The 12,832-nt window shown below is 51.8% G+C and overlaps 1 protein-coding gene across 8 annotated transcripts in view; it reads right to left on the reverse strand.

Moving 5' to 3' along the window:
• RGS3 (regulator of G protein signaling 3) overlaps nucleotides 1-12,832 on the reverse strand; it is a 118,904-nt gene that overhangs the window by 66,342 nt on the left and 39,730 nt on the right. For all 8 annotated transcript variants that reach the window (XM_072727574.1, XM_026002803.2, XM_072727576.1 and 5 more), the window contains 3 exons: nucleotides 9,519-9,715; nucleotides 7,085-7,168; nucleotides 1,239-1,350 (listed from right to left, as the gene is read on the reverse strand). In XM_072727574.1, coding sequence (XP_072583675.1) covers nucleotides 1,239-1,350; nucleotides 7,085-7,168; nucleotides 9,519-9,715 — 393 coding nt within the window. The remainder of the gene's footprint in view (nucleotides 1-1,238; nucleotides 1,351-7,084; nucleotides 7,169-9,518; nucleotides 9,716-12,832) is intronic.

Genomic DNA, 12,832 nt, shown 5'->3' on the forward strand with positions numbered 1-12,832 from the left:
GGGTGGTAGGGATGGGAGAAGGGGGTGGAGGGGTGAGCAGGGGAAGCTGGGTCTGAGGGAAACAGGGAGGGGCAGGGAAGCCCTGGGCAGAGTCTGCTGGAGCTCTCACCTGCTCCCCCCGCCCGCCCCCTCCCCCCCACAGGCCCTGGGGAGCCAGGGTGGGAGCTGCAGCAGAGCTTACTCAGAAGGCTGCCTGCGGCCACCCTGCAGGAAGGGCTGGCCCAGAGACAGGTGACCTGCTTCTCCCCACTCAGGGGCGGCCCTGCTCAGTGGGCAGGAGAAAGCTAGAGGCAGAGAAGGAGAAGTTGTAAGTGACTTCCTGTGGGGCGGCCCAAGGGGAGGTTCTCACACTCCCTGGGTTCCTGAGGAGGAGGAGGAACCGTGCACAGGAACACAGGACGGCTCTGCAAACAGCCAGGAAGTTCTCCTGGAGCAAAACCCGTCAAAACAGAATTCTTTCGCAGGGTAATATTTTCCTCTCTGCCCCTGTCGCCTGTGCTCAAACAGGTCTGTTGTTGTTTTCATAATCTGGGAGAGGAAATCAAGCCCCTTTCAGCAGGGACTTTAGGCGCCAAACCAAACCGCTCAACAGATACTCCCAGCTGGCTTCCCGTTCCCGAGTGGAGGAGGCCCGATGGAAAGTTTGCGGGGGACCTTGGCTCCACGGTCCCCCGGGACCCCTGCTCCCCGGGCCCCAGCCTGGGCCATGCGGCTGGGTGCAGAAGAAGCAGTGCTCTCCTGTCCGGGATGTGCGTGGCGAGCGGGGCAGCAGGCAGCGAGCACCGGGCGCCTGGTGTGGGCCGGGCCCCTGCATATGACCTACTAAATCTGCACAACAACCTACCGGCAGCCCCACTTACACGTGAGCCCCCAGGCTCAAAGAGGTTGGAGTAGAACGTGCCCAAGATCACAGGCAGTGAGCGGCAGGGCCGAGATCTAAGCACAGGTCTGTGTGAGCCCAAAGCTCTTCCCACTCCACGGCCTCCCTGAAACGTGTCTGGACCAGAAACCTCCCAGCAGAGCTCAGGGCGTACGGCCTAGGATGAAACGCCAGTGTCGCGGAGCCTAGCGGTCCAGGGGCAGGACTGGCCCCAACCCCACGTGCTCAGATGCCCCACTGATGGCTGGCAGCCCGCCTGGCAGACGGGTCAAATCCAAACTGTGCATCCGTACCGCCCAGAGTAGCGGGACTCAGGGCAAGCAGGAGGGAGTCCAGGGCACCTGGGGCACGCACTTACCTTCCTGCAGCTTCACGCTCTGGAGGTAGAGGGGGTTCCTCAGGACGTTGCAGCGTCCCGGCTCATCTTCCTTGGTGAAGAGCAGCAGGTCCGAGTAGGCAAACAGCGTCACCTGCATCCCAAGAGAGCAAACAGAACTGGCTGCTCTGCTGCCCCAGAGCTCGGGAGCCATAGTCTCCCTGGGAGGCCTGGGTAAGGAGTCTTGGTCATCTCGGGCAGAACTAGGATCAGACTCTCAGTGTGGCCTTGGCCAAGGACAGTGTGATCTACAATCAGGACTTCCTTTTGGTCTAGAGTTTTCTACACCTCTCTTTATCATGGGAAGGGTGTAGGGAAATAGGATAAAATACGACCCTCACCTTCCACGGCAGGTGACCCCTGCAGGCCTCTCCACCTCCACAGCCCAACCCCCGCCAGGCCATCTTTCTGACTACAGGCCCCTGGAATCTTCAGCCCAGCGCTGCTGGCTTGGCGCCACTCGGGAGCTGCGGGATGTTGGCACATTTGCTTGTATTCTCCTCTAAATGTCTGGCTAAAAGGGCACTGCACTTGGAGTCAGAAGTCACAAGGCTCTCCACTAAGGAGCCATGAAAACCTGGTTAGGGTCCCCAGAGCTGATGCTTCAGTTTTCTCATCTGTACAGACAGGGGAGTGTCCCTGCCCAGGTCCCTCACAGGCTTCTTTCACGAGCCCTGTGTAGACTGAATTGAAGCATCATGCAGTGTGAGGTCTTATGATCACATTCCTCAAGGATAATTTTAACTACATTAACACATAATCAGTTCAAGAGAAAGCCAGCTACTTACGCTCTAATACAGACATGTATGTGACTTTTATCTCTTTTATGCGCTAGCTGTTCCAAAAATAAAAGGAGAAAGCTATTTTTAGACATTATAGGTAAACCAACAGGCATGCTCAGCATAGTTTCGTGCTAAAAAAAAAACTACTTGATCCCCTAATGCCACTAAAGATTACACTGTTCTTTGCTTTGTAAGCCTTGCAGCAGCTCTTAGTTAAAAGCAATAAAATCCAATTTTAGATTCTCCAAAGAAAACAAAATGTTATTAATTATGTGAACTTCCCTTTGAGGTATCAAAACCTTGACACCTTATCTCTTCTGAGGTAGGAGGAGTTACCCAGAAGGCTTGGCGTGCACCCTCAAAGGCCACAGCGAGTTATGCTCGGGGTGATTGCTGAAGTTTAAGAAAGTCAACATGTTGACATTTAGCTATCAGACTGTTAAAGATGACAGAATAACTCTACCTCTGATGCTCTAGCCTACAGAAATACCTACAAGGATATATTAATATGAAACTATAAGGATGTTCTCAACGGTATCTTCATAATAAAAAAAAAAGAACACAGATACCCAACAAGAGAGGATGGATAAAATAAATTATTCTAGGGGCACCTGGGTGGCTCAGGGGTCGAGCATCTGCTTTTGGCTCAGGTCGTGATCCCAGGGTCCTGAGATCGAGTCCCACATTGGGTTCCCTGCAGAGAGCCTGCTTCTCCCTCTGCCTATGTCTCTGCCTCTCTCTCTGTGTCTCTCATGAATAAATTAGTAAAAATCTTAAAAAAATAATTCTGCCTTCATATGGGAGAATTTTATGCAACTATCAAAAGAATGAAGTAAGGCTATGTGGACAGAAATGCAGGTAAAAATCTGTCCACGTGGTGCCCACGTTGCCCTAAAAAGCCAAGTAGCTCAATGTGCAAAAATGCCTAGATTTTAATCCAATTTTGTAACACAAAATTGTAGATTTATACATTTTTTAAATGTCTAAGATATCACACTCTTCCCTTTGGGAGCAGAATTTCACTTTATACATTTCTGTTTAATTTGCATTGTATGACAAGAGAGCCTATTACTTTCGTGATTTAAAAATACATAAATATTTTTCAAAGGACCACTTGACTCCTTGAGCACAGCACAGGCACAGAGGTTTGGAGGAATCTGGGCCACAGGGGCAATGCGGGTGTCCTTGAGCAGGAGGCTCTCAGGGGCTCTAGCTTCTCCAATGGGCACCCAACACGAGAGCTCTGAAAATGTGGGCTGGGAGAGATTCTGGTATGCCTCTCCAGACTTCTCCCAAACCACAGTCCTGACCCAACACAGCCCAAAAGAAGGCCCATCTGTTAAGTTCTTTCTTTCTGCTCAGTGGATTCTTACTTGTAAATAGCATCACTGCCTTCCTTCAAAGATGGGGACCATGCAGCTCAGAGAGCTGAAGTGACCTGTCCAAGGCCACACAGCCATGGACCATTGCCCAGATCTGTCTGACTCCAAAGCTCTTATAACATGGAGAGGTATCCATATGCTACATCCATCCTCCCCCTGAATGCAAAAGGATCCAAGCACGGACCAAAAGAGAAAAGCAAAGGAGACCAAAAATGAAGTTAAAGAAGGGGGAAAAAATGATCTAGGACCTGAGGGGTTGATTCTCTGAGCAAACTTGCAGGTTTTCCCACTAAAAAGAAATCTGGCAGTCATACCTCCGGACCCGTAGGGAAGCTGGGAGGGGAAGGGTCCGAGGGGGGGGGGGGGGCAGTCTGTCAGGAACCTAAAATGTAAAAAAAAAAAAAAAAAAAAAAGTCCCAGGCTCTAAGAGAGCTAGGTGGATGGCAACTTGGGAAGAACCATGGGCAAGGTGAGAGGAGCTCCAGGCCACTACTCTGGCCCCAATTCCCAGTGCTGAGAATGTGGTCTAGACAGGAAGTGATTAAGGCATGAATGAAAAATTTCCCCAAAGGTCGGGTCAGGGAAAGGACAGAGCTGGCACACAGCTGGACGCAGGGCAGAGGGGCAGGGGGATCCCTCTCCTGTGCCACCAGCACCCTGCCAGCCTTCCTCCAGAAGGAGCCGTAGCGGCCCACAGTGGAGTGATGCCATCTCCACCGCCCAATTACCTGCTGCCTTCCACAACAGGCCATGGGGCCGCGGGGTGCCTTCCCCACATTTGCTCCAAAGACACATCAGCTTTCCCAAAGGGTCAAAGGTTGAGAGATCGCTTGGTTAGGAAATCCTTGCAACTTGGAGGTTCACTTCTCCCAAGGAGCCCTAAGCAAGCTCTCCCCAGAGATCTTGCCTAAAGGCAGAGTTTGCAGAAAAGACCTTGGTGCCTTGGTTAATGGTAAACTCAGTGAGTCAGTGCATGAAGTGAGGGTGTGTCTGTCTTGGGCCTCATAATTCCCCTGTGACCCTGAGCACAGGGCCTGGTAGATGCTCAACAGCTATTGTTTGAACGTGTAAGCGAGGCTACACCATAGTGCTGATTTGATCTCAGGGCACGTTACTCAAGCGTGTGACTTCTGGGAGGGCGCATGATGTGGGGCAGCCCAATGTGAGACTCATCAGCTCCTAGACGTTAGCGACCTGGAGCACGCTGGGAGAAGAGACGGGAAGAGGAACAAGCGGGAACATTCCAGGAAGAAAGATTTCTGTTATGGGTAAAAGGGAACTTTCTACAATTTAGCATTCTCCCGTAACAAAACCTGTGTGTGCCTGGAGGGGCTGCCTCTCCCGATCCAAAGCCATCTGGAAAACCATCAGCTGGAAAGTTACAGAGAAGCAGTCAGAATGGATGACTTCTGAGGGCCCAACCAACGCTGCAATTCTACAAACTTATCCAAGCCCCTCTTGAATTGGTTTGCATTTTTGACCTAAATGTACCAAGATCCACGTATTGGCTGCCAAGCATGTTTCATGAAAAAGAAAGATATTTATTTGTCTTCAAGTCGTTTCTTTCAGTCTTCAAAAGGGATCTCTTAGTTCTAAGACTCTAAAGATCCACTAGACAAAGCTTTTTTGGACAGACTGTAAACATAATCAGGCTATGGCTCCAGCCTGTGCTTGTCAGTCTGTTTTTCAACAAACATGCCAGAGGCAGCATGGGATCGTGAAAGCACTGCTGAGCCAGAGATCCAACTGCTAATCCTGGCTCTATCCGTAATGGGCCTTGAGACCCCTGGGTTCCAGTTGATCTCACTGGGAGCCTCACCTTCTTCATCTGTAAAGTGGGAACAACTGGCCTCTCTCTCAAGGATGCTGTGGGAGCTAATTTAAGGTCTACTGTGTTAAATGCATGTGCAGTGAGAAGTGTTTGAGCGCCCAGTGGTGAGAAGACAAACAAAAGAGCAGATTTAGACCTAGGTATGTGTTTCAGGATGGCTGTCATTTCTGCCTTCATCTGAGTCTTGTGAATTTGTAGCCACACCTCACTTTCTGACCCTTGGCCACCTGACTTGGCTCCACCACACACTTACTCATCAAGCACAGCTCCAAGCGACTTCTTGTTCCTAAAACTCAAATCCCCCTCAGCAAGGTGAAGTTTTACTCTCTCAGAGGTAACTCAGAAGGTATGCCAAGGTTTTTAAGAAAGCTCCTCAAGAGGAAGTCCAGAAGTGTAGTGAGCTTGGCACCTGGGGGGCTCAGTCAGTTAAGGATCTGCCTTCAGCTCTGGTCATGATCTCAGGGTCCTGGGATCGAGCCACACGTCAGGCTCCCTGCTCAGCAGAGAGTCTGCTTCTCCCTTTCCCTCTGCCCCTACTCCTGCTCTCTTGCTTGCTTGTTTGCTTGCTCTCTCTCTGTCTCAAATAAATAAATATTTTTTAAAAGAATAAGGGCAGCCCGGGTGGCTCAGAGGTTTAGCGCCGCCTTCAGCCCAGGGCGTTATCCTAGAGACCCGGGATCGAGTCCCGCATTGGGCTCCCTGCATGGAGCCTGCTTCTCCCTCTGCCTGTGTCTCTGCCTCTCTCTCTCTGTGTGTCTCATGAATAAATAAATAAAATATTTTAAAAAATAAAAAATAAAATAAAAAGAAGAAGTGTAGTGAGCAATGCCAGTGGGGTAGAAATAAGCAGGGAGTTCCCTAGAAAAAGAAAATGCTCATTTGGAATAAACAAGTTCTGGTTCCCTAGCTGAGAAAAAACAAAAGCAGCCTCCTACTTAGCCACAATTACACATAATGTCCCAGAATGCTGAGGCTGAACGGGCCCTTAGAGATCAGCTAACCTCAGCTGCCTCAAATACACACACCACCACCACTGTTCAGAAGAGAACACTAAGGAAAGGACGGGGAAGTCAGGAGTGAGCCAGCCGCAGAGCAGGAGCTGGCTATAAGCTTCCAGCCTCCAGGCTTCCTGAACATTCCACTACCCCACGCTGCTGCTCAGCTCCGCTGAGCCCCATTGCCGGCCCAATCGGCAGCAAGCCCCGCAGAGGGTTCAGTCAGATCCCAGGGCTCCAACTTCAGCGCCAAGTAGATTTCACAGGCCTGAGATGGCTCTGGGGACTGTGTGGGTAAGGGAAACTCCCCAGTTAGAGATAAGAGATAAGAAACTCCCGGGCAGAACTGTGTGATCTCCACACCCAGGCCTCCATCGGCAGAGCTAGGGCCCAGAAGAAATCACAGATGTATCCTTCAGAAGAGGAGCTGGGATTTGGGGTAATACAGACCCAGAAAACCTGAGCAACTGATGCTCCTTCAAAAATTCTCTTTGGCTAATAGCTCCAATCTTCTCACCTACAAAGCCATTCATCACAGCCAGGGTGAAGGAAGCTGAGACAGACAATGGGAGGACTTCGGGGGCTGGGAAAGCTTTCTAACCATCAAAGATGGACTACACAGCTTTGAGAGGTAGTGAGTTCCCCATCATTGGAAAGGTACAAGAGCAAGCTAGGCAGCCATTTGATAAGGAGGGGGATGGGAAGGGGGCGGGGTGGAAGCTTTCAGGATTTTCCTGCCCTGAGACTATACAATTCTAAGACCATCAGGAAGAGAAAAGTTAGGGGCCTGGAGGATGCTGGTGAAACCCTACCTGGGAAGCACACGTGTCAGCCTTACCTCCACAGCCTTGTTCCTCCCCTCGTACAGCAGCAGCTCCTCAGACAACAGGAGTGTCCGGGCAGGGTTACAGAGATCTAAAGGCTGAAAACAATGTGGGCAATTCAGAGAAGCCCAATGGAGACGGGGTGGGTGGAGGGGGAGGCAGCTTGCCAGAACCAGCCACAGAGAACCCTGTCGGCCGCCGACCGAGAGAAGGCTCCAGGCTCCCCCCACCCCGTGAGCCCACACGCCCCCTCACACACAGGTGGAAACAGAAAGACAGATACTCTTGTCCTGGGCGGAACTGTTGCCACCACCTTCCCCACCGAGCTCCACTGTAAAAGCCATGCTCTGGCAGGAAGTCCAACCACATGTTTAGGTGCTCACCATTCTCCCCGGAGCTCCCCGACTAGATGGGCTGTGGGGGGCCCTCCCCGCCCTCCCTCCATCTGACCCATGCAGGCCTCATGGAAAAGTCCCTCCTGCCAGGCCCAGGCTCTCAGAGATACCCTGAGAGCCTCATGCCAGATTTGGTCACTTAAGTCCCTTCAGAGCCAGCCCAGTCCCCACTCTACATTCATAACACCCTTGAGTAGAGGGCCTCCTGCTCAGCCATCAGTCCCCAGGGACCAGTTCTCACCCAAACTCCTCAGCCACCCCATCATCCTGCCCCTTTCCCACTCAGGAGCCCCTGCCCCCTGCCCAGCCCAGAGAAAGCTCCCTAAGTTCTGGATTACCCAGCAGGACTAATCCTCGGTGAATGTGTATTTATAACATGGCTTCAGGTACCCAACACCAAGCAAGGTGCTAGAAGAGAGATAATGCAGCAGATGTCAACTGCACACAACCACCTGGATGGATCTCACAAAGACTGTGAGGCAAAAGAAGCAAGGTCCCAGAAGAGGCCAAACAAAATATGTTATCCAGGAAAGCACAGAGAGATGGTAAAAATAAAGGAAAGCAAGGAAATGACTCTTAAGGAGTCAGGCTCATGGGTAGGCCTGGCAGGGCAGAGGGTATGAGGATCTGGAGGAAACATACGGCCTTTGGAAAGGCAGCAATGGCCTACGGCTTTATCTTAGGGGACACCTGCTTTGTGATTATTCATTAAACTACACACTTGTTATGCCATTTTTGGTTTAAAAACTTTACAATTTAAAAGTTGCTATAACTCTCTGAAACAAATTGTCATTTTTTGTAAAGATTTTAAAAGGAAAGGGGAAAATAATCTCAGTGGATGTACAGACCTCTGTGGTCTCGTCCTGAGAAAGAAAAGAGACCAAAAGAAAGGCAGGAGCCATCCGGGGAGAGGTGTGTCACCTGCCAGAGGTGCATGGAGAAGGAAGGCATGGTCAGAAATGAAGCCCCTGACTGTGTCACCTCTATGCTGCTGATGAGAGGACCAACGAACACAGTCTTTCTGGAAAGCCATTTGTAAATATATATAAAGAGCCTTTGACGTGTTTCTGGCCCATGACCCCGTCATTTCACTTCCAGGGCTCTCTTCCAAGGAAAATAATCAGAGGGGGCAATTCATGCGCAAGGATTTTCATCACAGTTGTTTGCAATAGCTAAGGAGGAGATAGAAGTATATCTGAACAGAGAGCTGGTTAAATAAATACATGTCCGTAAACTAGAGTAGTATGCAAGCACTGTAAAACAAAGGCTTGGAGAGTATTTAGTGACGCAGAAAATGTTCATGCTGCAACTTTCATTTAAAAAAGGCAAAATGATGGGGGTGCCTGGGTGGCCAGTCGGTGAAGCATCTGCCTTTGGCTCAGGTCATGATCCCGGGGTCCTGGGATGGAGCCCCACATCAAGGCTCCTTGCTCAACAAAAGGCAAAGGGATAGAAAATATACAATAAAAGTTGTTCGGTTTTCTTTCTGGAATGTGTACACACACGCAGAAAAGACACCCGAATGTTCATGCTGATTTTGTCTGGGTGGTGGAAGACATAAAGGGAGGAAGGGATGGAAGAAGCAGAGGGAGCAGGAGGAGAGGGAGATGGGAGATGAATCTCAGGTCACCAGCTCATACTGGCCAGACACGTTTGCTAAGACCAAGGAGGCCAGACGCCAGAGCTCAAGGCTCACTTCCAAACAGCAAAGCACCTGATGAGCCAGAAAAGCAGAAGCCTCAGCAAGCCAGCCCCGCGGCAATGCCAACAAGTAGCTGTAGTGTGTCTGCCTGTCCCCAGAGAAAGGGAAAATTGGGAAAGGGGGCAGGGACAAGAGGCTTTCCTTGCTCAGCTTCCCTGCCCCCACTCTCCTGTTCCTCCTCCTGGAGACCTCTGCTCCCTCAGTATAACCCCCAGAATCCTGAGCACCTGAAGCCATTTCTTTCCCCAGAGGGATCCCTTCTGGAACAAGGCACCATCCCCGATACTGGGGTGAAGGATCCTCCTCTTTCTCATCTCCCAAGGGAGCACCTGGGGCCAGCCACTAGCTTACCTGAACAAAGACTGGAAACACGAGGACTTTGGGGGCCAGGGTGACGTAGGTGCCATAGCTTGAGTGTGGGGCATGCGGCCTCATGACCGGGCAGTTCTGGTAGTTCCCGTGGCCCTTCATGGTCTGCACTGTTTTCATCAGCCGGGACTTCTTCCCCAGGCCCGTGTAGGACTTCCCTTTACTGGGACTACCTGATTCTGTGGAACAGAAATGGGGGGACCATGAGGCATGTCCAGGCAAAGGCATCCCCTCTGCAGAAAACAGGGAACACAGACTGGGCGGGCCAGTCACCACTTCCTGAGTATATGCTACCTGCTGGGCCCTGTGCAAGGTACTGAAAACACAGGGAGGCCCCTGAAGGGTCTTGAGCCTCAGGGATTCCCTCGCACTCTTCTCATGGGAGCTGGCGACACATAAATAAGCGGCTCCGGGGCTCAGAGGGAGGCAGCAATCCCCATCCAGTGTCCAAAGCTCGAATCAGACCCACCTATCATTTTGGCCTTGTGCTTTACAAAATCAGGAAATCTCTCATATTTGAGAAATCAGAAGATCTGACCTCCCAGGGCCCACAGTCCCACACAGAACAATGGGTCAGTTGGGCCGCCCTGGGTGTCAGTCACGCCCTCTCTCCGCCTCCCCGTCTCCCCCAGCCCTGCGGCTCCCTCTATGCGCCCAGTGCAGTTCACATTGTTCCATCGCCTCCCAGTCCCATGGACAAAGGGACAGAAAGTCCAGTGGGCTTTGCTAGGCTGTATTGGAGCCTTCCCTCTGTGAACCATGGGAGCTGGGGCAGCCTGGCTCGCCTACGTCAGTCTAAAATAAGGAGTGGCACCTGCTGGCCCAGTTCTTGGGGAAAGAATACCAGCTCTGAGGCCCTGTGGTTGTGCCCAAATCCTACTCCTCTGCTTACTAGCTTGGTGGGTAGGTCAAGGGCAGAGCAAGCATTAGGGCTCGGCATATACCTGGGCCCCCTCCTGTATGGGCAACTGACCTGGATGTCTGGCCCATGTCCGAGGACCTAGGAGTCCTTTCGCACCCAACCCCAGTTCTGGCAGCCAAGGGGTGAAAAGGTGGTCTGAGCTAAGTCTCGGGGAAGCTCCCCGCCAACGCAAGGTCCGCAGCCTCAAAGGAAAGACTCAGCTCAGAATATCTCACACTTACTTCCTCCGCCCACCACATGCCCCTTCTCACTAATCAGGGTGAGAAAAACAAGTCAGATCCCCATGACAAGTGACCACCGATCACAGCCATATCTTGGGGCAGGACTCAAACCATAATAACTTAAACCACTTCCTGACTCTTCAAGGAGTCAAGAGAGTAGAAAGAGTGTGCGCCCAGGCTGGGGAGGGCGTGGGGACCGAGGGCGGGATGGGGGGCTCTCACAACAGGCCTGAAGGGAAACAGCTTAGTGATCGGTATAGGAGTGGAGCGCACGAGGGATTAGCATAAACCCAAGCTGACAGACAGTGCATCCACCAGGGCTGGTGTTAGGACAGGCCTGCCAGGCCCCAAACCATACTGTGAATGAGATATCACAGGGTCGACCTGAAACTAGACAGTCTAACAGAACATGACCAAGCCTAGACCAGAGAAGGCAAAACCACATGGGACTGACAAGTGGGGGACAGAGGCAAAACAGACCAAAATTAGAGGGTACCACTTGCAGAGGCCAAAACCTGGGCCCTGTGCGTCCCGTCTCAGGCTTGGAAAAGAATCTGTCTCTTCCCTTACTTAGCCCAGCTGCACAGGGCTGTCACAGCATCTTCGCCTTGGGGCCTACAGAGCCAGAAGTAAGCCGGGTGCCACACCTGTGCCTTTGGGTGGGGAAGGTGTGCTGAGCCCCACTGTATAGACCAGGCAACTGAGTGAGGCTTAGAGTAGCTGGGAGACCTGCCCAAGGACACTTGACCAGTATAGGGTATAAAGCAACATCAACCCAACCTATCCAGCAGTCATGCCTGAGAGCCCCATCTCTACACACCCCTGGATAACATGTGGCAAGGGGGCATGGCTCCCCAAAAAGGATTTTCTGAACTATCTTTTTAAAAAAACAATCCAGGTTGCAACCCAGCTGCTCAGCTCTGTGAAGCCAAACTCCATGATTTCCCACCTGCTACCTCTTAACATCCTCTGGTCTGAACCCCATGTCACCCCTTTTTGCTAGAACACCTGCTTCACTGACCAAACACAGTAATTACTCGGCTTTCCTCTGGCTTCTGAGGCGAGCCCTGGCAGCCATCCCACTCTGGCAGTGGGGAATCTGAGGCTGGGCCCCTTTGCAGGGCAGGGGACAATGCTGAGGGCACCAGGGCCCCAGGGAATATGCCAACTACAAGCAGCAAGCGCCCTAGGCCTCAGAAGAGCACCAGATCCCATTCAGCTCTGGATGACTCAACCCTCCCCCCCCCAAAGGCCAGGTGGCCCAGCCAGAGAAGGAGGCAGAGGTCGGCACCCTGCTGACAGCCCCGGCCTCTGGAGAACTCCAAAGTGTGTTTAAGGGAAGGTTCAGTGCCTGAGCTCCAGGACGGGAAGCTATGAAGACTCGATTGCTGATAAAGAGCCAAGATGTCCTTGCATATCGAAAAACACTATTACCATGAAGAAAAAATGAAGGAAGGAAGATCAAAGTTCTCAATACAATGCCTTCAAAAAGCTACCACTGTTGGGGCGCCAGGGTGGCTCAGCCTCCCCCTGCTCATGCTCACTCTCTAATAAAATAAATAAAAATATATATTTTTTAAAAAAGCTACCACTGTTATTAACACTGTCATCATCTCTGTACTTGTCCCTCTCTCCTCACAGCTTAGATGATTTCTTCTTGAGTCACTAAATACCATATTCTCAGAGGGGAATCAAAACGTGGACCCAGGGTAGGAGGACTCCGTCCCACACGACTCGCCCACCACGGCAGCACACCTCTCCGGCTCCCGGGCTCCGTGGCCGGCCTTCCAACCCTGGCAGCCACCAGCCATTCGCCTTCACTCAGTCCCTCGGCTGAAACTCTACTGAGCACCAGCTGTCTGCCACACCCCGGGTCCAGCACCGGATCCGGATCCGCAGAAAGGAGCCGGCCAGGCCCTGCCTTAATGAAGTCATCATTTAGCAGTGACACCCTGCTCTAACCTAATGCGCTGACTAAAAGCTTTTTAAGAACTCAAGGTTGAATAACCATCAGACTCCTCCCCAGAAGGAACACAGATGCATTTCCAACAGACCAGGCTCATCCATCCAAATGGCCTGCCCTGGAGAGAATGAAGATGCCTTCCGTCAGCAGCTCAGAGCCTGATGGGAGCCCTCCCCTCCCGGCCCCCGCC

This window comes from Vulpes vulpes, chromosome 12 (genome assembly GCF_048418805.1).
Source record: "Vulpes vulpes isolate BD-2025 chromosome 12, VulVul3, whole genome shotgun sequence".
NCBI lineage: Eukaryota > Metazoa > Chordata > Mammalia > Carnivora > Canidae > Vulpes > Vulpes vulpes.